This window comes from Trichechus manatus, unplaced genomic scaffold, assembly GCF_000243295.1.
Source record: "Trichechus manatus latirostris isolate Lorelei unplaced genomic scaffold, TriManLat1.0 scaffold00040, whole genome shotgun sequence".
In the NCBI taxonomy this organism is placed as follows: Eukaryota; Metazoa; Chordata; class Mammalia; order Sirenia; family Trichechidae; genus Trichechus; species Trichechus manatus.
The window spans coordinates 17,934,795-17,962,787 of record NW_004443976.1 but is presented as its reverse complement, the minus strand read 5'-3'; the positions used below and the strand labels follow the sequence as shown (position 1 = coordinate 17,962,787).

The window sequence follows — 27,993 nt, the reverse complement described above, 5'->3', positions numbered from 1 at the left end:
GCTACTTTCACCCTACCTGCATGAGTTTTACTAGTTAATGCAAAGAAACAGCCATATTTCCCTAATGGTCGGATTCTTGGGCAATCCTCATTATTGCCATCAAGTACTTCCAAGAGGGGTGCTGTTTTGGACCATGAATTTATGACAGGCAAAAGAAAAGGTGTAGGGCTTGGAATAAATTAATACTGATCTCAACACATGGTTACGGAACAGATTCCTCACACGGATTTGTTACATTCCTTTTTCTTTGAAAAGTCAAGACAGACAACATTATTGTTAATCAAGGCATTCAGTTAAGATGGCAGACTGAGGTTAGAAGATACTGTTTCTATTAAGGACAAACTCTCTGACAAAACTCTGTTTTGTTTCTCTAACTCAACCTCTATACCTTTGCTTCTATAGTTTTACTCTTACTACATTTATAACTCTGCTCTTATTTTCTGCCGGTGTTTATCTACTTTCAACTGTTGCAGTTTCTCTTCAGTCTCTACTTGTTATTTTTCCCTTTTGTGCCTCAGTTTTTATGACTCTGTGTCTGCGATTCCCCATAATCCCTCTCTCTCATTTTTTTTTTTTTCCCCGTGTCTCCATTATTTCTTTTCCTCTTTTCACCTCTGTGTTCTCTCCGTTTCTTTGTTCCTTTATTTGGATATTTATTTAAGTAGTCTGCCCTTTCCCCCCTTTTTCCTCTCTGTGATGCTCCTTTAGTCCCTTTGCCTCTGCTTTTATCTCAACTTACATCCCTGATTCTGACTGCTCCTTGTCTTCCTACTAGTCTCTGCCTATCAGTTACTGGTAGCCTCTGTCTTTGTGTTTTGCACTGTAGCCATTTGTCCTTTGTCTTTCTGCCTGTCTCCAACTCCACATATTGCCTGCTTCTCTCTGTCAATGAATCTTTCCACTGACCACCGCCTCCGCCTTCTGCTCTTCTGCTTCTTAGCTCCTCTGACTAATCCCACCTTGTCTCAATTTCCACCTCCTCTCTTCTCTGGCTCTGCTAATCTTTCTGTCTGCCACTATTACCTCCATCTCTCCCGAGCCTGACTGTTCCTCCTTGTCACTCACTCTCATTATTATACTGTCTAGACTACCTGTGCCTTCCACCCTTGGGGGCCCCTTTCTGTCAGTCTTTATTTCTATTTTTCTTGTCATCGTTGTTTATGATCATTTTACCAATGTTATGATTTTTGTTCCTCTCAGCACCTAAGACAGTCTTTCTCAGTACTTCTGTCCAGGATTTTCTCTCTCTTTGCCCAATCTCCTCTATGCAATCAATCCTTCTCTTTCTTTCTGTCTGTCACTCAAATCTACGTATGTCGTTTCTGTCATTCCCTTTCTTTCTCTACCTCAAGCTCTTTGGCAGGTTTTGTGTGTACGTGTGTTTTCATCTTCCTGTCTCGTGTTTTGCTCATGTATCTTTTCTGTGGAGGATTGAGGGTTGTCTCTTTCTGTTCATTGTTTAGTAGGATAGCAACTTTAATCTGCTCTACACTTTCCATAACGTTGATGTTCTGCCCGAAAACGCGGGGTCTCACCCATGAGGAAGAATGCAGTAGAAATGGCAGAGGAGGAAGGAGTGCTTTTGGGTAAATCCCAGAAGAGGGTCAGCTATTCCTTAATCCCTCTGAAGCTAAGAGGAAGTCTTCCTTCACCACCTTCTGCCTCTGCCTTCATTCTTCCATGAAAGCCTGGGCCTAGGAGGATCCTACAGTGGGCACCCAGGATGGGTGTTTGAGTCTATGGCTTTGGACTTTAGTACTGTGCTAAGAAGACAGACCTAGCCTCATGTTTACCCCTCTAAGAATCTGTATTTTCTTTGAAACGGTCAGGTAATGCTAAAAGAAAAAGCCAGTTGCTGGACACAGTAGGACTAAGGTTAAGTATAAACACAATAGCGTGGTTTTGAGAACTAGAAATATCAGCAGCAATTGCTGTGGCCCAGATTCTTCTGTCTCTTGGCAACTATTACTTCCATCTCTACTGGCTACAGATGGCACTAGTTGTGCCCTCCTCCCCCTGCCAGGATTTGGTCATAGGCAAGGTCTCTCTTCCCTCTGACTCCTTCACCTTTATACCTGAACCCTCTGATCCCAGTAGAACCTCGTCTATCCCTGTACTAAAGCAAAGGGTTTCTGTTCCCATTCGCAGTTTCTTCCAGCTTCCTGCTTCCCGCTACCCCTTAGTGGTAGTACTGGGTGTACCTCTTGAGTTAGTCTGCTGGAAAGAGCGGTCATTTGATGATGGAATCCAGTGAACAATATCCCAAGTTCCTGCCCACCCACAAATAGTAGCTTTTCTTCTCAGATCCTAGGAATGGGGGAAGGTGTGAGTTAGCTGGAAGAGGAACTGAGATACTGAAAATCCAGCTAGCCCTTACCCCAATAAGGGAATATGCAGTAAAGACCACCACCTCCTTGTCCTGGTGGCTCTTCCACGAGGGATGGCAGAAGAGGAGCCTGTGGCTTCTCTCTAGCCTTTCAGGCTGAGAATGGATGTGTCCCTGTGGTCAGGCCTGGCAGGCTCACTATCACAACATGTTCTGGTCTCCTTGTGCCCGGGGTGGATGGGTGGGGCTGAGACCGCAGGACATCACTGACTAGAATGCAGACACCCAGTATGATACTCATGGTACCCACAGTGACCAGACCAGTTCCACCAAGGACAACTAGAGCAGAAGGCACCTGGTGGTGGTGCCGGAACAGCCACAGACTCATCCACCCTAGCGGCACTAGGCGGAAGAGGGCCAGGGAGGCCAGAGTAGCCCAGCTGGCCATGCTGAAGGCCAGGGATGGTGCCTAGTGAGAAAGCAGCGGCAGCTTGCGCAGGTGCAGGCAGACAGAGTTCAGCTCCAGGAGTAGAGACACCACGGAGAACCCCACGTCGTGGCCGGACAGAACGGCAGTGCTGAGGCAGCTTACTCCCTGAGAGCCAGGATTAGAAGTCAGATGACCTTCCAGGCCTTGCAACCCATTGTGTCCCAGTATTCCAAGCCTTATGAAAGGGGCTCCAAGCATTTTGGGGGACCTCCCATATATGTGACCTTTATTTACCCTTACTTCAGGGAACAATCCTTGCATAGGACAGAAGCAGCAAGGGGCTGCCTCACCCTGAGGCTGTAGCATCTGCCTCAGTACCCCCTAACTTCCATTTCTGGCTTTCATGCCCCATCCCCACTTCCTATATTGGGGCTCCCTCTTCCCGAAAAAGCTCTATATTCAGTGCTTCTGCAATTGGCTGGACACCTGTGCCGGATCCAGGCGTCTTAGGCAGTGCTCAGACTCCCAGCTGTGGCTGACAGGCAACCCCCCCCCCCTTCACCCAATTCAGCCCAAGATGGTGAGGCTCAAATTCAGCTAGGGTCAGAGCCTCTCTGGGAAGCCAGAGGACAGAAAGCTGAAGAGAGATTGGGGACCCCAAGCTGGGCATGCCTCCCTTCCTGCCTCGCCTCTCGCTTCAGAGTCTCACCACCAAATGGTGACAGAGCAGGTCCCAGGCCTGGCCCAAGGTCTGGTTCTGTAGAATATCAGCTCCATCGGCCAGAAAATAACCTGTGGGCATGAGAGGATGGGGAGAGTGTCAGGCCTAGAGAGGAATCCCCATCACCCTTCTGCCAGTTCTTCAGTTTTTCTCAGCAAAGCCGCCAAAAAACATTTAACACCAGTAGGAGAGGAGGAAGGGGACCTGAAATCACCACTGAAAGGTTGCGCCTCTGCTCCCGCATCCCCATGGCCCAGCCTTCCCTGGAGACTCACCCACAGACAGCCACTAGCGCCAGGGCCCAGCGCGGGTGGCCATGAATTGGGTCGGTGGCCATCTGAGGGTACAGTGACAGCCTGAGGGAGATGGGGGAGCGATGGTCAGCGTTGCACAGACCACGACCCCATTCTCCCGTTGTGCACGCCCTCCCACCCATCCATTCCTCCAACCTGGTCTGACTCGTAAGGTCTCGCATCGATTTTACAAAAGCCCACTCGGTTTTCAACCTCAGTCTTTCATCCTTTACCCCTACACTGGTGCCTCCCAAACTCCCAAGTCCCGCACCCGAGCAGCGCCCCAGCCCCTGCGAGCAAGCTGTGCACCAGAGAGACACAGATGTTCCGCCACTTCCAACGGTCTTGAGCAGCAGGTCCAGGCGTGGGCAGCAGCTGCAGCCCCCAGTGAAGTCCCTGGAACGCGGCGAAGAACGCGCCTGTCATGAGGAGCCCCAAGGGCGACATGCGTGGCGGTCCCGGCTAGGTCTGGACCAGTCCCTTTGGTCCTGAGCCCTCAGCCCAGTGCATCCAAGGCCCCCGCCGGGACTGTGAACTAGCTTCTCTGCAGGGGTGGGTCCCTGGGCTCCACCGTCTGCCCCTCCTTCGGAATCTGCGGTAACTTTTACGCGGATCGGCCACGCCCCCACCCCTCTGCTGGGCGGTGATTGGAGCATCCGTGGGGCCACCACCCCTGGAGCCACAGCAACCGATCGCGTCCCGCCCCAGCCGGGGATCCCGGTTTGGGGGCTCCTGGGGACCAAGCTGTGCAACTTCGGGGCTTGGGGGGGACAACTGGGCTGTCAATAGGGGTCTCCCCCAACTCCAAGTGTCCCGAACCCCATGGAGTTCCAGAAATGGATCACTAACCTAGCCTTACCAGGTGCTGCGAGGGCCCCATCCCACTTTCACCTTTTTCCTTACTTCCTAACCTCTCGCCTGCTGACCGTCCCTCCCACCCTACCCTACAGCCCTGAGGGCAGAGGCGAGAGCAACCCACTCGTACTTGCTTAAATCTCGCCATCATACCGCCCCCAGCCCCACGTCAATTGTTGGGGGAGGGGGGCACCTCAATTCTAGAGAGTCAGCGGCCTCCCGAGGTTTTCAGACCTGTAACACAGTCCACAATTCCAGGAGCCCTGCCCTCTTATTACCTCTCAAATGCAAAAAAGCCCCGTTTGGGAGCAGAGACCCACTGGGGAACTCCTTCAAAGTTTTTTTTTTTCTGTCCTACTGGGGAGCTTTATTAGGAAGGGGGAGGGGAGCAAAAGGGAATTACTCATCACAATAGTCCTGAAAGGTGCCCCTTTTGCCAGGGTTTTTTGGTACCTGATAAGTGGGTAAGAGAATTTCCCTTCCAATTTAAGAGGGCAAGGGGAGGTTACATAGGGTCACCAGATGTCGGCAGAATCAGAAGAGAAAAACACTCACCCTGCTCTCTGCAGCAGGACTATTAGGATCCTAGAACCCTTCAGCCTCTCCCAACTCCCCATCCCCTGAAGGGTGGCAAGTTTTTAATGTTTTCCTCTTTTCTCACTGTACTCTATACCTCTTTAGCTGGCTGACAGGCAGCAGTTCAGAGAGCTATTTCCTGTGAGAGGGTGGGTTCCAGCTACTCCGAAAGAATCAAGTGCATAAACCAATAACTACCCCCCCAAAAACATTCTCATAACCTCCTTTCTCCATCAAAACCCACTAAGACCAAGAGGCCAGGGGCATCCCTCCATAATTCTAAACCCACCTCTCCAAAGGTTTTAAAAATTACACTGATTTTTTAAAAAAAATTTTTTTATTTATTATACAAAAGCAGTACATGATTAATGTAGAAAATTTAGAAATTACAGAAAAATACAAAGAGGAAAATGACGATCACTTTTTTCCACAATTAACATTTTGGAGCATGGCCTCAGTCTTTTTCATATTTATCAAAGTATTTTTAAAAACAAATTGTGATCCCATAACACATACTATTTTTATAACCATTTTAATATTCAAGGAGCATTTTTCTTCCCAGTCAAATGCTGTGCTACATGACTTTTAATGGCTGCACAGTACTCTACCATCTGGATAGATACACGATAATTTACTTAAGCAATCCCCTATTGCAAATTTTCATTACAAAAATGAATTCCCAGTCAGTTGCTTCCCTTTCTTCTCTATTGCAATGCTGAGATGAACATCTTATACCTAAAACCTTAATTATTTTCTTAGGCTAAATTCCCAAATGCAGAATTACTAGGTCAAAGACCATGAAAACTTTTAGGGTGTTTGATCCATATTACCACACTGCTATCCAAGCAGGCTGTCCCAGTTTATACTCCCATATGAAATGTAAAGGAGTGTCATTTCAGCACTCCTTTGCCAACATTGGGTCTCCTTTTTTTTCTCTAATAGTTTGCTGAAGGAAAAATGCTTTCAGGTCTATTTGCCTTTTTTCAGACACTAATGAAGCATACATTTTCTTTCCCTGTGGTTTTATTCATTTGAATTTCTTTTAAGAATTTCCTGTGCATGTCCTTTTACAGCTGGCTCTTGCTCTCTGAGCTGCTCATTTCAAAATTACAGGGGAGAGGTAAAAGCAGGAGGGTGAAGCTACAGGACACTTTATTTAATATGGTTCCACACCTCAGGGAGGCAGAGAGACTGGAGAGAAGTGGTGAGTGAAGTAGAAGATGGCTGGAAGATCGTCCTTGATGGAGGCTAGCTGCCGTCCTTCCTCCTGGGGTGTTTATGGCCTTAAAGGGCCCCCTCTGTGGGTTGTCTGGGCAGGACCCTGTGCTCTCCAGGCCTGGTGCCTCACTGGCCTTCTGCCTGTCTCTGTGTTCCCAGGCTGCCCCTCCACACCTCTGCTCCATGATGGGTCAGGATGACAGGGCCACACGCACAGGGCTGGAGAGATGCTCTGCCCAGTGAAGTGATGAGGGGAAGAAAGGACAGAAGCAATGTCCAGGGACAGAGCAATCTTTGTCGCAGCCTCAGTCTACCCACCCACTCTCCCACAGTCCCACCCACAGGTTCTTCCCCTTCTGCTTAGGCTGCAGAATAGCTGAGTTCTACAGTCTACTCTCCCCTAAACCTTTCAACTTCTCAGTTTCTGGAGACTAGGACCCAGCTCCCTGCACATCTCCCCACCACCCCAAAACAGAACAAAGCTTTCTGTAGCCCCTGCACTTGGCCGCCTTTAGGCCGGGAGACTGGGCCAAGGCTAAATCACATCAGAGCCTGAGCTGAGAGTGAGACGGATCAGGAATTGGGGCCAGCAGGGTTAGTGGCTGATGCCCCAAAAGTGGTGAATCCCACAGCGCATCTTCCCTAGTTGCTGCAGGTGAGAATTTCCTGCCTACACAAGCCTAAGCTGAGTCTCACACACAATCCTGGAAAGCACTGTGAGGGAAGAAACACAGCAGCAGCAACTGGAACCCCATCTGGGGCTGTGGTCCTGCTCTAGGTGGCAGGGAAAACCTGGGACCACCCTTGCATGGTAGGGAAGTCAGCATAGTGATGGAGCTCCCATTAGCCCCCCTTACATCATTCTACTCCTGGTCTCCACTGCCCGAGAGTTCCTGGGGTTATGATCAGGGGCAGGGGAGGACAACAGCTTATGTGAAAAGCTATTTTATTTCCATCCACAGGAGTAGGAGAGCCCAGGCTCTTAGTCTGCACAACTGGGCTTCTGATTCTCTCATGTATACTGATATGTGTGATTCCCCATCTCACAGGTAGAGAAGCTTAGGCTGGGGTCTAAAGGTCCAGATATAGATGAACATCTCTGAATCTAATGTAGGCCAGTCTAAGGACATACAGGGAAAGGTAAGATGAGAGTTTCAGAATCACCTTTCTTCTGAAGCACACACTTATTTTTGGACTTCACCTGGAAAGGCCAGTAGTGAAAAATGGGGGATAGGAAGGAGGGTCAAGAAGGAAATCTGGGTAAAGGAGTGGACAGATTTCTTCTCTCCACTTCTTCCTGTTGTTATCCAAAGATCAACTAACCTTTAGTTGTTAGAGCCCTCTACTCTCCAATTCAGCCAGGGTCTCTAATCTCCAATTGTTCTCTTGCAAGGCCAACGTGGGTGAAGGCTCCCCGACTGAGTATGGTTCCCTTCCTCAAAACATACCATCACCCTCACTGCTCAGACCTCAGCCCCAGTTCTGTCACCTTCCAGATGATGGGAAAGCAGCTCCTCCTCCTCTTCTTCCTCCTCCTTGAAGCCAGGGGCAGAGGGCAACAGTTCTTCAACTGGCAGCTTTAGCTGGGTCAGGACATAAAGCTTGCCACTGAAGAACTACTGCGGCTCAGCCAGGTGAGGATGTGGGAGGTATAGGGTCCTAGAAGGAAGGGCAAGACAAATGGGAAAGACCTGAGCAGGGTCACGTCACAGGGACACTGTCCCACTGCCCATCAAAGCCCACCCCAGCAGATCTTCAACCTTCTAATGAAGGGCTCTTGGCTCTGACCTGGGCCTGCAAAAGCTGTTAAACTTCATAGAGAAGCAATAGGCAGCTTTAAGCATACTTCCCTTGTTCCTCTTCCCAGAACTGGCGGCTACAGAATCCCAAGTCTGCTTTCACCACAGTGCCCCAGCAACGCACGAGGGCCCCTGCCTCCTCAGTGTTCCTAACCAGAGATGGCAGGGCCTTAGACCTTGGACATCACCAGCCACCCAGACATTAGGTGAGAAGTTATACCTCAGGTCCAGAAATTTGAGCTTAGTGATCAGCCCAGCTGACTTGTTTCCAGGGAGTTCAGCTGGAAGGAAGAGTTTTGGGGGCCTAGATCTGGGGAAGAGTGAGGAAGGGAGGAGGTCTAGAGTTTGGAAGAAGGTCAGCAGAGACTCCTGGGACTGTGAGGGAGAGGACAGTGGACCAAGGGCTGGAGGGGAGGGAGGTACCGGCAGAGTGGTTGGGCAGCTTCCCCAGGACTCTCAGATGCCAGGCATTCCGCTTGCGCATTCCGGGTACATCTGGTATGAATTCCAGGCTGTCTGCCGTCCCCTCCGTGTCTGAACTTTGTTCCAAGTTCCAAGCCCCGCCCCCACAGTTCCAACGCATGAATCAGCAGGAAAAGCCAGGCCCTGCAGCATGGCCCAGAGAGGGGGCTGGGGGCGTGGCAGGCTTGAGGGCTGTGAGCTAGGAGGGCGGGTCTATGCTGACACTCAGTCCAAGGGCATGGTCCATGCCAGAGTAAGGGGCCACCGTGGTCCTGCCTTGGAATCTCTATACTCTGAGGGGAGGAAAGATTAGAGTGGGGGTGGAGACTTTCAAATCCCAAAACCCTCTTGGGAGGGATGAACTTTGTGGTATCTTTCTTCCCTCAGGTGACCAGTCCAACTCTGCCCGACTCCCCTGTCTTAGACGGCTCTGTTCAGCCCACAGGACTCAGCGGCTGCTGAGTCTGTGCCAAGCAGGTGCCCTTGGCTGCAGGGCGGGGTGGGTCCAGGGCACTGACCCTCTAACCAGCTGCTGCATCAACCCGCTGGCATCCTGACAGCCCCTAACCCAGTCTGACAGCCAGGATGACAGGCCAAAAGAGTTGGAGGCTGGAGTGCTGGAGAGAAGAGGGGGATAGCCTAGCCGGAGGCCACAGGGAGGGGCCAAGAGTTGGCTGAGGGGGGGGAGAATGAGAGCCCAGCGATGACTAACCCAGGCGCCCCACCCAGCCAGCCGGCTTCACAGGCGGTCAGGGCCAGGCCTGGGCTAGGGGCCCCACAACCGGACAGGCTGGGGGGAGGTGCAGAGGTGACCTTCTCTCGGCCCAAGACGGCCAGTTAGGCTGGGGAAATGGGGTTAGAGTTTCCAGGCCCTCCTCCTGCCCGCTCCCCCGCCCCAAAGCGCGGTGAAACCCTAACCTTTGGGTTGCATAAGGCCCCCGCACCGCCGCCCCCTACTCCTCTCCCCTCCCCCCTTACATAACATCCCCTGGAGAGAACGAGAGGAGGGGCCGGCCCGCCCAGCGACCCCTTCCCTGCCAGGGCGCTGAACTGGCCCTGACCCAGTGAGCGCTGATAGAGGCAAAGCACCTCCCCCCACCCACCCAGTCCAGATCCTCCCAGGCTGGGAGGCCAATTTCCGAAGCCTCTGGCCGGAGGGCGCAGGGGTTACCCGGCCCCAGCCCTCCTGCCCCTCGGCTTCCTCCCAGCTATTCCGCAAGACCTTCCGCGACGACTCATGTCCCGGCCTCTTTCTTTCAATCTCCTGACACACTACTCCAGCCAACCCAGCTCCCTCTCCCCGGAGCGCTCCTGCCCCGCCGCCCCCTCTCCCCTCCCCCAGAAAGGCAGGGTGTGGCCGCCAGGACCCTACTTTCCCCCATCACCCTGTTACCCTGGTTCCCCCATGGCGGCCGGGTCTCCAGCTCACACCCACCTGGTGCTGGGTGGGGGGGGGGTTGCTGAGGTTAGGGGAGCAAACCAATGCGTCCGCTCCCCACGGCCGGCGGCGCTGTCTCTTCCCAGCGCCCAGCACACACCGGCTCCAGTCTCCGATCAGCTGGCGGCGTCGTGACGCACGAGCTGCGCTTGCACCGCCCCGGGCCAATCACCGCCCACTGTTGGGCAGCATGACCACACCCACTTGGGGGCACAGCACTTCGGCTTGGTCCCGCCTCTCCGGCAGTCTTAGCCTGATTGGCAAGGAGGTCACCCCTTCGCCTTGTGCAGTTACGCTAAGCCACGCCCACCAACTCATGAGCTGACCAATAGGTGAAAGGGTGTAGCCCAGCCCTCCGCTAAGCTACTTGCTTTGAAGAGCGCTACGTCAAACCAGAGTCCCGAAGAGGAGAAGGAAGTAAAGGCGTGTGTGTTTGCAATGCATACTGGTTAATGTAGTTCTCGGTCTGACAAGCTCGTTTCCAGAATCCAGCGCGCTCTGTGAGTTGGCATTTTTAAACTGAGCTCTGAATCCATCCCGGCCAAGTCCTTAAAGGGCCACAGCCCCCTCCTTTTGGGGGGCTGTGCTTCTTTTAGACAACCCCAAAACTGACTCGCTGGCCTCCTTAGGAGGCGAGCTCTCTAACGGAAAGGTGGAGCAGGCGAAGCAGCAGGAGTGGGCAGAGTTGTAGGTGGAAATCAGCCCCCAGGACAGCAGAGACAGCTCCATTGGATGAGGACTCCTGAGGGCTTTTGGGGGAAGAAAGGATTGCCTAACTCGCCGAGTTTCACCTTTCACTGGAGAGTCTTAGTCCTCTCCTCTAGGAGACCCCTTCCTAGCCTAAGGAGGCTTTTCTTGTAGAAGATGTCTCGTTCCAGACGCAGAAGAGCCAGCCCAGAGTCTCTTAATATATATAGCACAGTCTTCACCTGAGGGTACAGGGAAGACTTCTGGTCAAAAAATCGGGCATGGACCGTGCCAAAGTGCAATTGGTCAGCAACCCCATCCTACGGTTAAACTCCTGTTCGGCCCCGCCCTCCTGAAGCTTTTCACTGACTCAGGCCTACTTAGGGAAGCGATTTCAAAGGTGAAGACCAATGAGGAGGGTGCTCTTTCCCCAGGGACCAATCAGAGCCTAGAGGGGCGGGGGTTGGGCAAAAACTGAAATGAACCCAATGACTTAGCAAAAGCTGCTGATATGCTTACTTAAAGGGGCAATTCTAGGACCTCCCTCATCATCGCCCTCCCCATACCCCCCGCCGCTTCCACCACCAAGGAGGATTGTGTAGACACGGATCCCTGACTTTTACATAAGCTCGAAATTGGCTGTGAGCTTGACTGAGTCAGAGGGATGGAGCCTGGAGTGAGAGAGTTCCTTCTGGGTTAAATACGGGCTTTACTATGTAACGGTTATTAGTTTCTTGGAGCTCCAGAATTCTGAGCCTGTGTTCAGTACATTGTGCCTTTAAGGAAACTTCCTGCCTTCCGCCCCAGTAACAGCTGATTGTTGGAAAGTGTGACCTCAGGGGACGAATCAGCTGTTACCACATCCTCCTCCCAGCCTTCCCTCCTCCATCCTTTTATCCTGTCCCCTACCCCCACCATGAGTGGTGAGTGAAGAAAGAAGGAACCCCAAATATGAGGGACCTGATAGTTTTCCCTCCTCTTCCCGACCCTATCTGCTTATTAGTTCTTCCGAGGTTCATAAGCTTGGAACGAGAGGTATTTCCTGTTAGTACTGTCAACTCAAATCCACCCTCCCTGGTCTAGTGGGGAGGCCAGTGTTGGAGAGGCCCAGAAAGATGGCCTACTGGGTGTGTGGGTGTTCCAGGACTGGGTAGGAGGTGGTGGTTTACAGCGAAGCAGACGACCAAGCCTAGGGGAGAGGAATGGCTTGGAAAGCAAGCCCTGGGGCCAGAACCTGCTGCCCGCTACTCCCTGCTCAAGTTACTTGCTTTCAGTTCAGACAGGGGCTTGCTAAGGGGTTGCTCCTGGCTTTGTCCATTCATTCCACTTCTGAAAAGCCACTTGGCCCTTGGCTGCTCCATTTTTTACTCTCAGGGGTAAGTTGCCCACCAACCCTTCCCCACCGCACAGGAAGGGTGGTGTTTCCCAGGGGTTGCAGGTGGGACATGCTGACCCAGGAACCAGGGACTTTGACTAGAAGTCCTGCAGGTAGACCCAGGTAAATATTTTCCCTCAGCCCTGAGCCGGGAGTCAGGGTTACTCCAGGACAAGCTTAGTGTGAAGTCCCAGGACTGACTTGGCAAGGTTGGGGGAAACTGAGTAGAGCCCTGGCCAAGTCTCACCAGCTGCCCCTATTCCCCATTATCCTACCATAGAAATCCCATCCCCTTCCCAACCGAGGCCCTTAGGGTAGGCCCTTCTCCATTTTGCTCTGCCCACTTTCCCCTTCCCTTCCATAGGGAAGAAACACAGGCTTTGAGTTCAGGGTTTTTCAGCTGCAGCACTATTGACACTGTGGGCCTGATAATTTTTTCTTGTGGGGGACGTTCTGTATATAGTACGATCTTGAGCAGCATCCCTGGCCTCTACCCAGTAGATGCCAGAAGCAACTCCTCCTCCCCAGTCGTGACAGTCAACTGTCTTCATCTCCAGATGTTGCCAAATGTCCCCTAGGGGCCAAATCCACACCCAGTTGAGAACCACTGAGTTAGACAACCTGGGTTCAAATCCCAGCTGTGAGCTTTTTAAAGATACTTAACCTCTCTGAGCCTCAATTTCTTCATTTACAAAACAGAGTGTATAATACATTCATGGTTTGTTGTAAGGATTAAAAAAGATTGTTTGAAAATACCTAGCACAATACTTGGCACACTGGCCCACAGTTGGTGCAGTAAGTGTTAGTGTCCTTCACTTCTGTCCCTGCCAGATCAGCAAGCGCTGACCTCACTCAGCATGGGCTGACTGCCGGAGCAGCTGCAGCCTCCCTCCCTGACTAACCAAGCCATGACCTCCAGGAAACCCAGTACTGAGGTGGATGAAGAGGGTTGGTCCCAGATATCCCAAAGCCCAAGGATGCTTGGGTTAAAATCCAGGCGAGCTTTTGTGGGGGCAGAAAAAATACAAACCCACTGCTGTCGAGTCAATTCCAACTCATGGTAACCTTACGTATTACAGAGTACAGCTGAGCTCCATGCAGTGGTTTTGTGAGAGAAAGGCCTGGCAAACTGCTTCCGTAAAGATGATAGCCAAGAAAACCCTATGGAGCAGTTCTACTATGAGTCGGAATCAACTCGAAGGCACCCAATTACAGTAACAATCCTTAAGAGAGCAGATTGTCAGGCCTTTCTTTTGTGGCCCCACTAGGTGAGTTTGAACTGCCAACCTTTTGATTAGTAGCCGACTGCAAACCATTTGTGCCACCCAGAGAACTTTGTGTGGGAAGGGAGAGAGAAATTACAGAGTAGAGCTGTTACAGAGCATTACTTTTCAAGGTGTGGCCTGCAGATTGCCTGCATCAGATTTGTGGGTCTCACACCAGACTACTGAATCAGAAGTACACCCTAAAGTTTGTGAAAACCACTGATCTAGGGTTCAGACTGGAGAGGGTGTTGGTGCTCCAGAAATCTCAGTGTACTAGTGCCCAGCATTGCAAGGACACCCCTATTCAAGGGAGGGAAAACAGAATTCCATGAGGTAAGGCCAGGTACAGGCAAGGTCACTGCTGCAGTGAAAGCCAAAACCACTAGAGGGCGGGGCACACACAGACTTGCCAAAAGAAAAGGTAGTATACCTACTCAAATCAAAACCAAACCCCTTGTGGTCGAGTCAATTCCGACTCATAGCGACCCTATAGGACAGAGTAGAGCTACCCCCTAGGGTTTCCAAGGAGTGCCTGGTGGATTCAAACTGCCGAGCTTTTAGTTAGCAACCGAACTCTTAACCACTACACCACCAGGGTTTCCAGTACCTACTCAGTCTAGGTAAACTGAGACCAGAGCAAGGCCCATGTGGACCCAACTATACTGGCACTCAGTTGAAGCTGGCACTACCTCTTGACCATCAAAACCCACCCCCCGCCCGGTCTCAGATATTCAGACCAACGCTAGGGATGAGGAATTATCACAGGACACCTCATTTCCCAGGTGAAAAAACAGTGGTGCCTGGCCATCACATGGCCAAAGAATACAGAGGACACTGGCTTTAGAATAAGATAGGCTTGGGTTTAAATCCTAGCTGATAACACTTATTAGCTATGTGACCTTGGGCAAGTTACCTAAAGTAGTCTGCTTCCTCCTCATCAAATGTGTATAAAATTATCTTCTGTGGTGAGAATTAAACAAAACAAGGTATGCAAAGTGCTTAGCATGGTGCCTGACTGCCTCTCGGTAAGTGCTCCATAAACGGTGGTTGTAAGTTATAACTGCCCAAGGTCATGTGACCAAGCACAGTAGAGGCTCCAGCTGTCCCTTGAAGGGAAACAGATCATGGCTGAGCCACTCCTGTCTTCTCTCTTTTCAGGTCTTCATTGTTTGCTGCTGTAGAGTTGACCTCCAACTCATGGCGACCCCATGCACAATGAGACAAATGCTGCCCAGTCCTGCGCCATCCCTGTAATCAGTTGGGGATTGGACTGTTGTGATCCAAGGGGTTTTCATTGGCTCATTTTCAGATAGTAGATGGCCAGGCAAGGAGCCCTGGTGGCACAGTGGTTAATTGCTTGGCAGCTAACCGAAAGGTTGGCAGTTAGAGCTCACAGCTCCTCCGTGGAAGAAAGATGTGGCAGTCTGCTTCCATAAAGACTACAGCCTTGGAAACCCTAGGGGGTGGTTCTACTTTGTCCTATGGGGTCGTTATGAGTCGGAATGGACTCAAAGGCAATGGGTTAGATGGCCAGGCATTTCTTCCTAGTTCGTCTTAGTCTGGAAGCTCCTCTGAAACCTGTTCAGCATCACAGCAACACGAAAGCCTCTACTAACAGACAGGTGGTGGCTGCTCATGACATGCATTGGCCAGGAATTGAATCTGGGTCTCTTCCATGGAAGGCGAAAATTCTACCACTGAACCATCACTGCCCTTCAGGTTTTCTTTTAGTCTTTAGTTTTTCTTAAGTGCCTTTATGGGACCCCCACACCTCTGCATGAAACTCCTACATGAGGCAAACCCTCCTCCTAGGAGTGAGGCTCAAAAAAAAAAAAAAAAAAAAAAAAAATAGAGGCAGTGGTTTCACTGCAGACAATGGTCTATCTGTCCTGCAAATGAGTCCCAACTAAGACCCCTTGAAGGAGTCTGGTAGTTTTGGTGCCAACTTTCTGGTTTCCGTTCCCTATCTTGTGCCGCACCCTTCCCCAGCTACGGTGGCACCTGCAAGGCTTTGACCACAGCAGGCAGGCTCTGCAGCACCACAGAGGCAGGAGACTTTCAACAGGAAGCCTTGGGGGGATGTTGCCTTCCAAGAACCCCAGGACTCTGGGCCTGGGCCATTTCTCTCCCTCAGATCTTCCAGAGTTTGTTTGTTTTAAAGGACTGTGAGAGAGCTGTCAGGAGGCAGGCCCCCCAGGGCAGGAAGTCTGGGCACCAAGCTTTTAGCCTCCATTCTGCCACTTGGGCAAGCCTCTCTGGCGTCTCTCGGTTATCACCTGTAAAATATAAACAATAAGAACCGCCCTCCCTACCTCACAGAGTGTTGTGAGGGCCAAATGGAATGCTACTGATGAGATGCTTTGAAAAATTAAAAACTTGCTTTGGAAGGTAGCGTCGAGGTGCTAAGGGGACTTGATGTGTAAAGTCCCAGCGCTGCCGCTGACTGTGTGGCTAACCCGTCCCCTTTTGGGGCCTCAGTTTTCTTATCTATAAAACCAGAGGATGGGAGATCAGCCCTCTGCAGGCTGGGATGTCTGGGAAAAGTCTTCCCAGGTCCGCTTTTTGGCGCGCTGCAGGAGGAAGCAAGGAAGGGAAGGGAAATCTCGTGGACAGCTCAGCATCTCCCTCCCCGGAACCCGCTGGGGCCGCCTGGAGGCCCGCCCAGCCTTAGGAGGAAGCGAAGCCCGGACCAGGCCAGAGCAGAGCCGCTAGAAGGGAGGGCGCTGATGTCGGCAGGAGGCGGATCCCTTCTATCCCATTCGAGCCACGTGCGGTTGTTTCCGTGCCGGGGCGATCACGTGACTCGCGTCAGCTGACCCGTCACGGTGGAACCGGGTGCTAGCGCCCTGCAGCCCCCGCCCCGCCGCGCCCCGAGCTCAGCATCCTGTGAGGGGTAAGAGCGACCCTTGCCCTCACCTCCTCTGCCCCTGGCCCACCCCAGCCGCCTCTGCCCCATCCCTTTTCCCTTGCCTATCCCACTCCGCCCGCCCTGGCACCCCGGAAGCCGTTGTGAGGAGGGCCGTGGCCGGGCTCAGCCCCACGCTGCCCCCAGGCGGCCAGGAGGGGATGGCCCAAGGGAGAAGGGGGCGGGAAGTCGCTCTTACCACCCGGGCTGAGGGCTGCTCCCCGCCCCCACGTCCCGACATGGAGGGGCTGCTCCGGAGCGTGGAGAAGGACCTGAACATCGATGCCCGACAGCTGGCTCCGGCCTCGGGGGGCACCCACGTGGTGGCTTTAGTTCCTGTGCGCTGGCTGGCCAGCCTCCGCGAGCGCTGGCTGCCCCTGGGACCCTGCCCCCGGGCTGAGGGCCTGGGCGAGACGGAAGTCAGGACTCTCTTGCAACGCTCGGTGCAGAGGTTGCCCCCAGGCTGGACACGCGTGGAGGTGCACGGGCTGCGGAAACGGAGACTCTCCTACCCACTGGGCGGGGGTCTGCCCTTTGAGGAGGGGTCCTGCAGCCCCGAGACCCTCACTCGCTTCATGCAGGATGTGGCTGCCCAGAATTATCGCAATCTGTGGCGCCATGCGTATCACACTTACGGGCAGCCGTATAGTCATAGCCCTGCCCCTTCAGCGGCCCCTGCCCTGGACTCAGTAAGGCAGGCTCTGCAAAAGGTCTATGGTTGCGCCTTCATGCCAGTGGGTGAAGCTACCCAGTGCCCATCATATGTCAGAGATGGTCCCTGTGCCCCTCGAGGCAGCCCACCCTGCCCCAGTCTTCTGCGAGCTGAAGCCCTGCTGGAGTCGCCAGAGATGCTCTATGTGGTACATCCTTATGTACAGTTCTCTCTACATGATGTGGTCACCTTCAGCCCTGCCAAGCTGACTAACAGCCAAGCCAAGGTGCTCTTCATTCTCTTCCGTGTGCTGCAGGCCATGGATGCCTGTCAGAGCCAGGGGCTGGCCTGCGGGGCCCTATCTTTGCATCACATCGCTGTGGATGAGAAGCTTTGCAGCGAGCTCCGGCTGGACCTGAGTGCTTATGAGAGGCCTGAGGAGAATGAGAACGAAGAGCCCCCTGCAGCAGGGGACGGGGCCAGCACTGAGCCTGGGCAAGAGCAGACAGGGAGGCCTGAGTGTCTCACCTGCAAGGAGGAACTTAGGAACCTCGTGTTAGACTGGGTCCATGGCCGCATCAGCAACTTCGACTACCTCATGCAGCTGAATCGGCTGGCAGGTCGGCGGCAGGGCGATCCCAACTACCACCCAGTGTTACCCTGGGTAGTGGACTTCACCACACCGCAAGGGCGCTTCCGAGATCTGTGCAAGTCCAAGTTCCGCCTCAACAAGGGGGATAAGCAGCTGGACTTTACGTATGAGATGACACGGCAGGCGTTTGTCGCAGGTGGTGGGAGTGGTGGGGAGCCGCCTCACGTGCCTCACCACATCTCAGATGTGCTCTCCGACATCACATACTACGTGTACAAGGCTCGGCGCACACCCCGGTCAGTACTCTGTGGACATGTCCGGGCACAATGGGAGCCCCACGAGTACCCTGCCAGCATGGAGCGCATGCAGAACTGGACCCCCGATGAATGCATCCCTGAGTTCTACACTGACCCCTCTATCTTCTGCTCCATCCACCCTGACATGCCTGACCTGGATGTGCCGGCCTGGTGCAGCTCCAGCCAGGAGTTCGTGGCTGCCCACCGGGCACTGCTGGAGAGCCGAGAGGTGTCCCAGGACCTGCACCACTGGATCGACCTCACGTTCGGCTACAAACTCCAGGGCAAGGAGGCTGTGAAGGAGAAGAATGTGTGTCTGCACCTGGTGGATGCCCACACCCACCTCATCAGCTATGGCGTGGTGCAGCTGTTTGACCAGCCGCACCCGCAGCGCCTGGCTGGTGCACCTACCCTTACCCCTGAACCTCCACTCATCCCCAGGCTGTTGGTCCAGCCCATCCAGGAGACCACAGGCCGGGAGGACTTGGTAGGACAGCTGACAAATGGGGTGGGTAGGCTGGTTTTGGAGGCCACTGCCTGTGAGGCTGGGTGGACGAGGGACAGACCCATGGCGGGGGAAGATGACTTGGAGCAGGCCACGGAAGCTCTGGATTCCATCTCCCTTGCTGGGAAGGCGGGTGACCAGCTGGGCTCCTCCTCCAGCCAAGCCCCCCCTGGCCTCTTGTCTTTCTCAGTAACCTCGGCCCCTCGCCCAGGCCGCAGGAGCAAAGCTGCTGGGGTAGACCCTGGGGAGAGCGAGGAGGGGAAGATCCTTCTTCCTGAGGGCTTCAATCCTGTGCAGGCTCTGGAGGAGCTGGAGAAACTGGGCAACTTCCTGACCAAAGGCCTAGGTGGCCAGTTGGAGGTGCCTGAGCAGCCCCAGGTCTGGCCGCCCATGCAGCTGCGGGACCTCTTCCATCGGGACATGCAGGCGCTGGGGGTCCTGCTGGCCGAGATGGTCTTTGCCACCAGGGTCCGGACGCTGCAGCCTGATGCGCCTTTGTGGGTACGCTTTGAGGCTGTACGAGGACTCTGCACACGTTACCCCAAGGAGATCCCCGTGTCTCTGCAGCCTGTGCTGGACTCGCTTCTGCAGCTGAGTGGACCTGAAAGCCCTGTGGTTGGGGAGAAGGGCAAGCTGGACCTGCCGTTTGAGTACAGGCCCATCTCCCAGGGGCTGCCCCCGCCCTCCCCGGCCCAGCTGCTCAGCCCCTTCAGCTCCGTGGTTCCCTTCCCTCCATACTTCCCAGCGCTACACAAGTTCATTCTCCTGTACCAGGCAAGGCGCTTGGAGGACGAGGCCCAGGGACGTGAGTTGGTGTTTGCTCTGTGGCAGCAGCTGGGTGCGGTGCTGAGTGACATCACTCCCGAGGGCCTGGAGATCCTGCTGCCGTTCGTGCTGTCCCTCATGTCTGAGGAGCACACGGCTGTGTACACAGCCTGGTACCTATTTGAACCTGTTGCCAGGGCACTGGGCCCCAAAAATGCCAATAAGTACCTACTGAAGCCTCTCATCGGTGCCTACGAGAGCCCCTGCCGACTCCACGGCCGCTTCTACCTGTACACGGATTGCTTTGTGGCCCAGCTCATGGTTCGGCTGGGCCTGCAGGCCTTCCTCATCCACCTGCTGCCCCATGTCCTGCAGGTGCTGGCTGGTGTGGAGGCCTTCCAGGAGGAAAGCAAGGGCCTGTCAGGGGCTGTGGAGGATGAGGAGAGCGGGCTCCCAGGGGCCGGGCCGGGCTCCTGTGCTTTTGGGGAGGAGATTCAGATGGATGGGGAGCCCGCCGCCTCCTCGGGCTTGGGGCTGCCGGACTACACGTCTGGCGTCAGCTTCCATGATCAGGCCGACCTCCCCGAAACTGAGGACTTCCAAGCCGGGCTCTATGTGGCTGAGTCGCCACAGCCCCAGGAGGCGGAGGCTGTGAGCCTGGGCCGGCTGAGTGACAAGAGCAGTGCCAGCGAGACCTCCCTGGGCGAGGAGCAGGCCGCGGACGAGGGGGGTGCCCCTGCGGACAAGAGCAGCCTCAGGTCAGGGGACAGCAGCCAGGACCTGAAGCAAAGTGAGGGCTCAGAGGAGGAAGAGGAGGAGGAGGAAGGCTGTGTGGTGCTGGAGGAGGAGGAGGGGGAGCAGGACGAGGTCACCAGGGCATCTGAACTCACTCTCTCCGAAACGGTGCTGTCCATGGAAACGGTGGTGGCCAGCGGCGGGGGAGATGGGGAGGAGGAGGAAGAGCCGCTGACAGAGCAGTCGGAGGGCAAAGAACAGAGGATCCTGCTTGGTAAGTCTCAGGCTGGGGGTCGTTGGCCTGGCACTCCTCCCTTTCACACAGCAGCATCTGCTGGCCACCTGCTCTCTCCTGTGCTGCCTGGAGGTCCATCCACAGGCTGTCACTGGCAGAGGAGATGTAACATTGTAGACAGCCTTATGAGAGAGCAGTATGTCAGTGCAGATTGGGTTAGTACCATGATGAACTAATCTGGGTTACTAGGAGGAGATGTAAAACGTGTAGTTGTAGTTTTCAGGGTCGTAGAGGGCCTTCCTGAAAGTAGAGTCAGTTTGAGGTTTAAGGAGTAGAAGGCAGCCAGGTGAAAATGGTAGGGTCTGAAGTGGGAGGAGCCTTCCAGGCAGAGGGAACAGCATGTGCGAGGCTCTGAGGCTGTCCTGGTTTCATGATAGAATCAGTAAAAAGTCAGCATGGGTAGACTTAAGAGAGCAGAGGGGAGAGAGGAGGGAGCAGAGGCCACAGGGGGAGGTAGCCAGGGCCAGGCCAGGCCTCATTAAAGAATGTGGGGATTTTCCCTGAAAGGGAATCCTCCTGCCAGTTGTGCTTGAGGATGGGAGCCCAGAGCAGCCTCAAACCTAGAGTCCCAAAGACCAGGGCCTGGGGCACCTTCTGCCACTTGGAAATGGAGGGTGGTAGTGTGGGGTGATGGGGGTTAGGTGGGGCCCCTGGGCAGTGAGTGGAAGCCAGAGATGTTGGGTGGGGAGTAGTGAAGCAGGGGGAGTGCTGAGCCATTGTTATCTATGAGCTCAGGGTCTGCTCTCGCCCTGCAGATACGGCCTGCAAGATGGTGCGCTGGCTGTCCGCCAAGCTCGGCCCCACCGTGGCGTCCCGCCACGTGGCCCGGAACCTGCTCCGTCTGCTGACATCTTGTTATGTTGGTAAGGCCTGTGGTCAGTGCTGGAGATGGGCTTCTTACCAGGCCATCTGCCCATCTTCAGTCTTCTCTAGGGGCTCCTTCCTCCTCCCAGGTTCTGGGCCCCTCTGTGTATGCTTCTGCCTCCTTTGGGTGGGGCGTGGGGCAGACCTTAGGCTAGAGCAAGCAGAAGCAGCCACCACAGTCCCTAGAAGGCCGACCTCCCTCCTGCCCTCTGTTAGCTATTCAAGGCTGCTGGCCCTTCCTTGGCAGGGCCCACCCGGCAACAGTTCACAGCAAGCAGTGGCGAGAGCCCCCCGCTGAGTGCCGGCAACATCTACCAGAAGAGGCCGGTGCTGGGCGATATAGTGTCGGGGCCTGTGCTCAACTGCCTCCTCCACATTGCCCACCTGTATGGGGAGCCCGTCTTCACCTACCAGTACCTGCCCTACATCAGCTACCTGGTCAGTCACCAATCAGGCAGGCCCGGGGGAAGGGAAGCTGAGAAGCCTAAGTGTTGGCCCCGGGATCTCTGGGGGTGAAAGGGGGGCCTTGGAGCATCCTAGCTCTCATCCACTCTGTGGCCCTAGGTGGCCCCAGGCAGCACTTCAGGCCCTAGCCGACTGAACAGCCGCAAGGAGGCAGGGCTGCTGGCAGCAGTGACATTGACCCAGAAGATCATCGTGTACCTCTCGGACACCACCCTCATGGACATCCTGCCCCGTATCAGCCATGAGGTCTTGCTGCCTGTGCTCAGCTTCCTTACTTCCCTCGTCATGGGGTAGGCCTCTGCCCAGCCCCTGTGGTGGGAGCAGCCAGCCAAGGGAGCTCCCCAGGAGGGGTTGGGAAGCTTAGTGGAGAGGAAATAACACTGGACTAGGTGTCAGGAGGGTCCCTGATTGGCACTGGTAGTTTGCACTTGGCTGCTAACTGAAAGGCTGGCGGTTCGAACCCACCCAGTGATGCTGTGGAAGAAAGGCCTGGCGATCTGGCTAAAGATTACAGCCAAGAAAACCCTGTGGAGCTCAGTTCTAGTCTGTAACACATGGGGTCCCCATGAGTTGGAATGAACTTGATGGCAGCGGGCCTGGTTTGGTTGTTTTGGGGTATCAGGAATCCCAGGTTCTGGTTCTGACTGCACAACCCTGAGCAAGCCACCCCTTTTTTTCTGTGCCATAGTTTCCTCATCTGATTTAGACTTGTTGGTCTTAAATAAAGCCTTTGATAGCTACTGGTAAGTCCAACAGAGTGGGAGCTGAGCTCATAAGCTCTATTTCCAGGTTCCCAGGTGGAGCCCAGGCGCGAACCGTCCTGTGTATGAAAACCATCAGCCTCATTGCCCTCATCTGCCTGCGCATCGGACAGGAGATGGTCCAGCAGCACCTGAGTGAACCCGTAGCCACCTTCTTTCAAGTCTTCCCTCAGCTGCATGAGCTTCGGCACCAGGTGGGCAGACCTGCCTGCTTGGCTGCGGTGGGGTGGGGCGGGGCGGGGCAGATGGGGATGCATTTGGTTTACTCCCTGGGCTTCCTGCCACTAGGATCTGAAGCTGGATCCTGTGGGCCGTGGTGAGGGCCAGCTGCCAAAGGTGGTCTTCTCTGATGGGCAGCAGCGGCCAGTGGACCCCAGCCTGCTGGACGAGCTGCAGAAGGTGTTCACCTTGGAGATGGCCTACACTATCTACGTGCCTTTCTCCTGCCTGCTGGGTACTGCCCCGTTGTTCTCCCTTGGACAGCCTTTGTGGCTTCCTCTCTTCCCCCGGGAGGACCCCAGGCTTCCCCTGCCCCTAGAAGCAGCAGTGGGTGTTAAGTACAATTTTCTGGGTCAGGGCAAAGGGATTTGGCCTCACACTCTGAGTCCAAAGGTGACATATAAACAGGGACTGAGCTTTAACTAGCAAGAAAGGCACAAGAGCCAGCCTGTAATATTGAGTCTCCTTGGGGATGGGCAGGGGGAATCGGGTAGATATATGACAGTGTCCAGAAGCTGAGAGGGAATGGGAAGCCCTTAATAATAGCTGTCATTTACACAGCCCCCATACAGGCCGAGGTCCCTGGGTGGTATAGCTAGTTTGCTCTCAACTGCTAGCCTAAAGGTTGGCAGTTTGAACCCACGCACTAGCACCATGGAAGAAAGTCCTGGCGGTCTGCTTCCGTAAAAGATTACAGCCAAGAAGACGATAATGGAGCAGTTCTACTCTGTAACAGATGGTGTCGTCGTGAGTCGGAATCGACTCGATGGCAAAGGGTTTTTTTTTCATACAGGCCAGGCATTGCTGAGCATTTGAATGTCATCTGTGGTTAGGTACCATTATCACTCCTCTGCTGAAATGTAAGCTCTGTGAAGGCAGTGAACCAACTGTCCTGTTCACTGTTCTCTTTCTGGTGCCTGACATGGTACCCAGCACATATAGAAGACACTTGTATATGTATTTGTACTGAATGAATGGAGCCACCTTTACTGGGGAGGCTCAGAGATGAAGTCAATCGGCCAGTTACACAGCCAGCACCTGCCCTGTCTCTTGTGGTTCCCGAGCCCTTGGATGGGTGGTGGCAGCTCCCTGCCGGCTTCCCTGATCTTAGGCCCTCTCTTACTGCCATCCAGGTGACATCATCCAGAAAATCGTCCCCAACCATGAGCTGGTCGGGGAGCTGGCAGCGCTGTATTTGGAGAGCATCAGCCCGAGCAGTCGCAGCCCTGCCAGCGTGGAGCCCTCCGTGCCCAGCACCGGCCCTGAGTGGGACCCCCAGGGCAGGGGCTGCCCCCAGGATGACGGCCACTCAGGGACTTTCGGGAGCGTCCTGGTCGGGAATCGTATCCAGATCCCCACAGACTCGCAGCCTGAGACCCCCGGCCCTCTGGGCCCCATCTCCGGGGTGGGCGGCAGGGGCCTCAGCAGCAGCAGTGAGGACCACGCCCTGAAGCGGGAGCTGCCACGCAGCGCGCACGGGCTGAGCGGGAACTGGCTGGCCTACTGGCAGTATGAGATTGGTGTGAGCCAGCAGGATGCTCACTTCCACTTCCACCAGATCCGCCTGCAGAGCTTCCCCGGCCACTCGGGGGCTGTCAAGTGTGTGGCGCCCCTGAGCAGCGAAGACTTCTTCCTGAGTGGCAGCAAGGATCGGACGGTGCGCCTCTGGCCGCTCTACAACTATGGGGACGGTACCAGCGAGACAGCCCCACGCCTGGTCTATGCCCAGCACCGCAAGAGTGTTTTCTATGTGGGCCAGCTTGAGGCTCCGCAGTATGTGGTGAGCTGTGACGGGGCTGTGCACGTCTGGGACCCCTTCACAGGTGAGCCGGCCCAGGTGAGGCCTGTTCTGTTGCTGCCATCTCGTGCCCCACCGGCTTCCTGGAATGGGGCCCAAGGGTGGGGAGAGTTGGGCTATAATGATATGTGCGTTTGGGGAGACCACGTGAGGACACACAGAGACACCGTTAAGGGCTTGGAGTCAGTTAAACCTGAGTGCGAATTGGCTGTACCAACTTTCTTGCTGAGTGACCTTGAACAAGGCCCTTTGCTGCTGAAAGCGTCAATTTACCCATTTGTAAAAAGGGAATCGGAAATACTAGTTTGGAGAATAATGCATGTAGGGATTTGCCATAATGTAGCACATGGCACCTATTTGGTAATTGGTTGCTTAGTTATTTTTTGGCATTGTTATAGGGAGAAATATGGTTAAAAAGGGGAAGGGGATGGAGTAGTGTTGGGGTGGACAGAGAAGGTGGTATTTGGTCAGGGGGTGCTATGTGAAGACAAGAGGTTCCTTTGCGGACAGGCTTGGCCTTGCCATGGAAGCAGGAAGGTAAAAGGGTAAAGAAACATCTTCGGCGTTTTTCTGAGGACCTCGGAGCTTCTGGGCATAGGCAGTAGATCTGGGGTGGGCCAGGGGGGTAGGCGGGAGTCAGGGGGCTAAGGGGGCCAGGGCTCTTCCATCCGATGCTGGGACCCCAGATCCACTGCATGCTTCCTCCCAGGGAAGGCCCTTCGCACAGTGGAGCCTTCAGACAGTCGGGTGCCCCTGACCGCTGTGGCTGTCATGCCCGCCCCGCACACCAGCATCACCATGGCCACCTCTGACTCTACCCTGCGCTTTGTGGACTGCAGGAAACCCGGCTTGCAGGTAGCAGGGGCACCCATCTTCCTGACTCCTGGCTGGGGTACCTGGCTGGGAGGGGAGACCCACGAAGAGAGACAGCCAGGGTATTGTCCCCAGGACACTTAGTGTTTCTCTTTGGAGATAGATCACCCACAGCAGCAAATCCTGGGGCTGGGACTCTAGCCTGTGATGGAAGGTGAGGGGAACAGAGGAGGGGAAAGGACACTGGGCTTTTGCCTCCGCTTAGTAGGGGGACAGAGGCTCAACCTTCCTGCTTTGTGGGCTTAGGTGGTGGGGTAGGACCTGTAGGGAGAAGCGGGATGGGGCAGGTGGTGCTCCCTCGCTCTCAATCTCCGTCTGCCTGCAGCACGAGTTCCGCTTGGGCGGTGGGCTGAACCCTGGGCTTGTCCGCTCCCTGGCGGTCAGCCCTAGTGGCCGCAGCGTCGTGGCTGGCTTCTCCTCGGGCTTCATGGTGCTCCTGGACACCCGCACAGGCCTGGTTCTGCGTGGCTGGCCGGCCCATGAGGGGGACATCCTGCAGATCAAGGTGAAGATCCAGGTCCCCTTGCCCTCCTCATTGCCCAGCCTGACGCCAGTACCTGCTCCAGCCCCTCATCTCTGATGACACCTGCTCAGGGACGAACAGACAGGGAGGGTGCCCTCCTGGGCCAACTCAGGAGCCAGCTGCAGTGCAGGGGCCTGGGCAGGAGGCAGGCCGTGGGGGCGGGAGCAAGGGGGCAGAGCTGACCCTGATGCTTCCTGGAGATGTTCTAATGAGTAACCCTTGTCCATATTTGTCTTGCTTGGAGGATCAGGGGTCGGGCCCTGTCCGTGACCCAGTTCAGGTTAAATAAAGCTCAGTAGAGAGGCTGTTTACAGCCGCTAGCCCACTGAGCAGAGTCCATGCCCCGCACTGGGCTGCCCTAGTGGGGGCAGGGGCAGGCCTGGGCGTGGGGGTCCTGCCCCCCTTTCCTGCTCCACCCTTATTCTCAATCACAGTTCTCAGGGAAGGAACAGGGCTACTTGTGGGAGGATTTCTCTAGGCAGCCGGGACTCTCCCACCCTCCTGGATGGAGGCCAGGGGACATGCACTGCCACTGTGAGGGCAGGCTGCCCCAGGCTCCCTCCAGGGCCCCAGGTGCCTCTAAATTCAGACATTCCAGCAAAGGGCCAGGAGGACTCTAGGGTCAGCCTGGGTGTTAATCGTGCCTCTGCCATTTACTGGCTTTGTGACTTGGGCCATTTTCTTGACCTCTTAATCTCTCTGAGCCTCAGTTTTTTCCTCTGTAAAATGGAGACAATGACAGCATTTACCTCAGAATTGTTATGAAGATTAGATGTGTAATGCTGCATGCCTAGCACATAGCAAGTTCTCAAACTATAGTGATGAATAGATTAATAACATTCTAGTATGTTAACGTTAGCATTCGTATGACATGGGAGGGTGGCAGTCTGTCATCCACTCAGGGTACCCCATCTTCCCATGGGATGCTGTGGGAGGAGTCGGGAAGACCCCTGGGGCTCTGTGGGCTCAGCCCTTGCTGAGGCTGTCCTCTCCCTGGGCAGGCAGTGGAGGGCAGTGTCCTGGTCAGCTCCTCCTCTGACCACTCCCTGACTGTTTGGAAAGAGCTGGAGCAGAAGCCCACGCATCACTACAAGTCAGCATCCGACCCTATCCACACCTTTGACCTGTATGGCAGCGAGGTGGTCACCGGCACCGTGGCCAACAAGATCGGCGTCTGCTCCCTGCTTGAGCCGCCCTCCCAAGCCACCACCAAGCTCAGCTCTGAGAACTTCCGGGGCACGCTCACCAGCCTGGCCTTGCTGCCCACCAAGCGCCACCTCCTGCTGGGCTCAGACAATGGGGTCGTGCGCCTCCTAGCCTAGGCTGAGTTGGGGGCTGGCGGGGGGCTGGCCTGGCAAGAGTTGGCAGACATCCCCAAGAGTCCACCCCCAACAGCAGTTCCCTTCAGGCCGGCCTGGGACCCCATACCCTGTGTATCCATGTGACCAGCCAGCTGGGGCCTCCAGCTGGGCTGTGCCTGGGCCCCTGAACCCCTAAAGCCAACTAGGCTGCCAGAAGGTATCTGACAAGTCTTCACAGCTTGGGGAGATGCTGCCCCCAGCCAGCGGGAAGCAAGAGAGAGAGTGTGGGAGAGCATCAGGTATCCTTGTTTCTCCTGGACCTGCCCTCTGTGTCCACATGAGGACTGGAAGGCTCCACGAAGGGGAAGGGAGGCTGGCCCTGCCCAGCCAGTCTCCAGCCAAGGCCCCCCTTGCTGGACTCTCTCTCCCTGTTCTGAAAGGGCAGGGATGCTGCTTTGGTCCAGGGCACTGATGGTGCTTGGACTCCAGCTGCTGGGGAGGGCTGGCTGTGGTCCAGGAGTTAAGGGCCTTGGTCTGGGATATAAGTGTCCACCCAGCCAGGCCTGGCCTGGTATGGGACCAGTGGGGAAAGAAAGAGGGTAGGACCAGGGGAGGGAAGATGGGCTGGGCCAGCTGGTGCCAGCTCAGCGTGACCCCATGCCTTGCCTGCCCACCCCCACCCACAGTGTTTGTGCCTTGAGCTGAGGAGGCAGCTCCTAGGGCCAGAACCCCTCTGAGGGGGGAGGGTCCATGACCCCGAGAGAAGGGGCAAGAAGAATCATCTCTGCACCTCAGGTCTCTCCCAGGGGACAGGAAGACCCAGGTGTCCCCTTGTCCTCACACTGGAGCCGAGATGAGGTCTGAGGCTCGGCCCTGTTGCCTCCTCACTATCTGCAATAGATGTAAATATGGTCAGTAAATGGTTTGGAAGAGCTGTGGAATGGAGTGTGGCTGTTCTTGGTGGTGTTAGGGTGGGGAAAGTTGAGACCCAGCGGCTTC

At 55.0% G+C, this 27,993-nt stretch overlaps 2 protein-coding genes across 3 annotated transcripts; one reads left to right on the top strand and one right to left on the bottom strand.

The window, feature by feature from the left end:
* Positions 1-2,460: 2,460 nt before the first annotated feature.
* On the bottom strand, positions 2,461-4,217 carry TLCD2 (TLC domain containing 2). The gene is given in 4 exon segments (XM_004376258.2): positions 2,461-2,921; positions 3,466-3,554; positions 3,757-3,833; positions 4,042-4,217. Coding segments are annotated over 4 exon segments (786 nt in total). The 3' UTR covers positions 2,461-2,477.
* Positions 4,218-10,507: 6,290 nt separating this feature from the next.
* Positions 10,508-27,659, top strand: WDR81 (WD repeat domain 81). 2 transcript variants are annotated; one of them, XM_004376157.2, is made up of 10 exons: positions 10,508-10,618; positions 20,946-21,053; positions 21,302-21,492; positions 21,619-21,809; positions 22,309-22,474; positions 22,569-22,734; positions 23,633-24,322; positions 25,007-25,152; positions 25,496-25,675; positions 26,695-27,659. In XM_004376157.2, the coding sequence occupies exons 2-10, from the start codon at positions 20,960-20,962 to the stop codon at positions 27,013-27,015; spliced, it is 2,145 nt and encodes a 714-aa protein (XP_004376214.1). In that variant the 5' UTR covers positions 10,508-10,618; positions 20,946-20,959; the 3' UTR covers positions 27,016-27,659. The 2 variants fall into 2 exon arrangements, with proteins under 2 accessions (XP_004376214.1, XP_004376213.1); XM_004376156.3 differs by lacking the exon at positions 10,508-10,618 and adding an exon at positions 16,512-20,169.
* Positions 27,660-27,993: the final 334 nt, after the last annotated feature.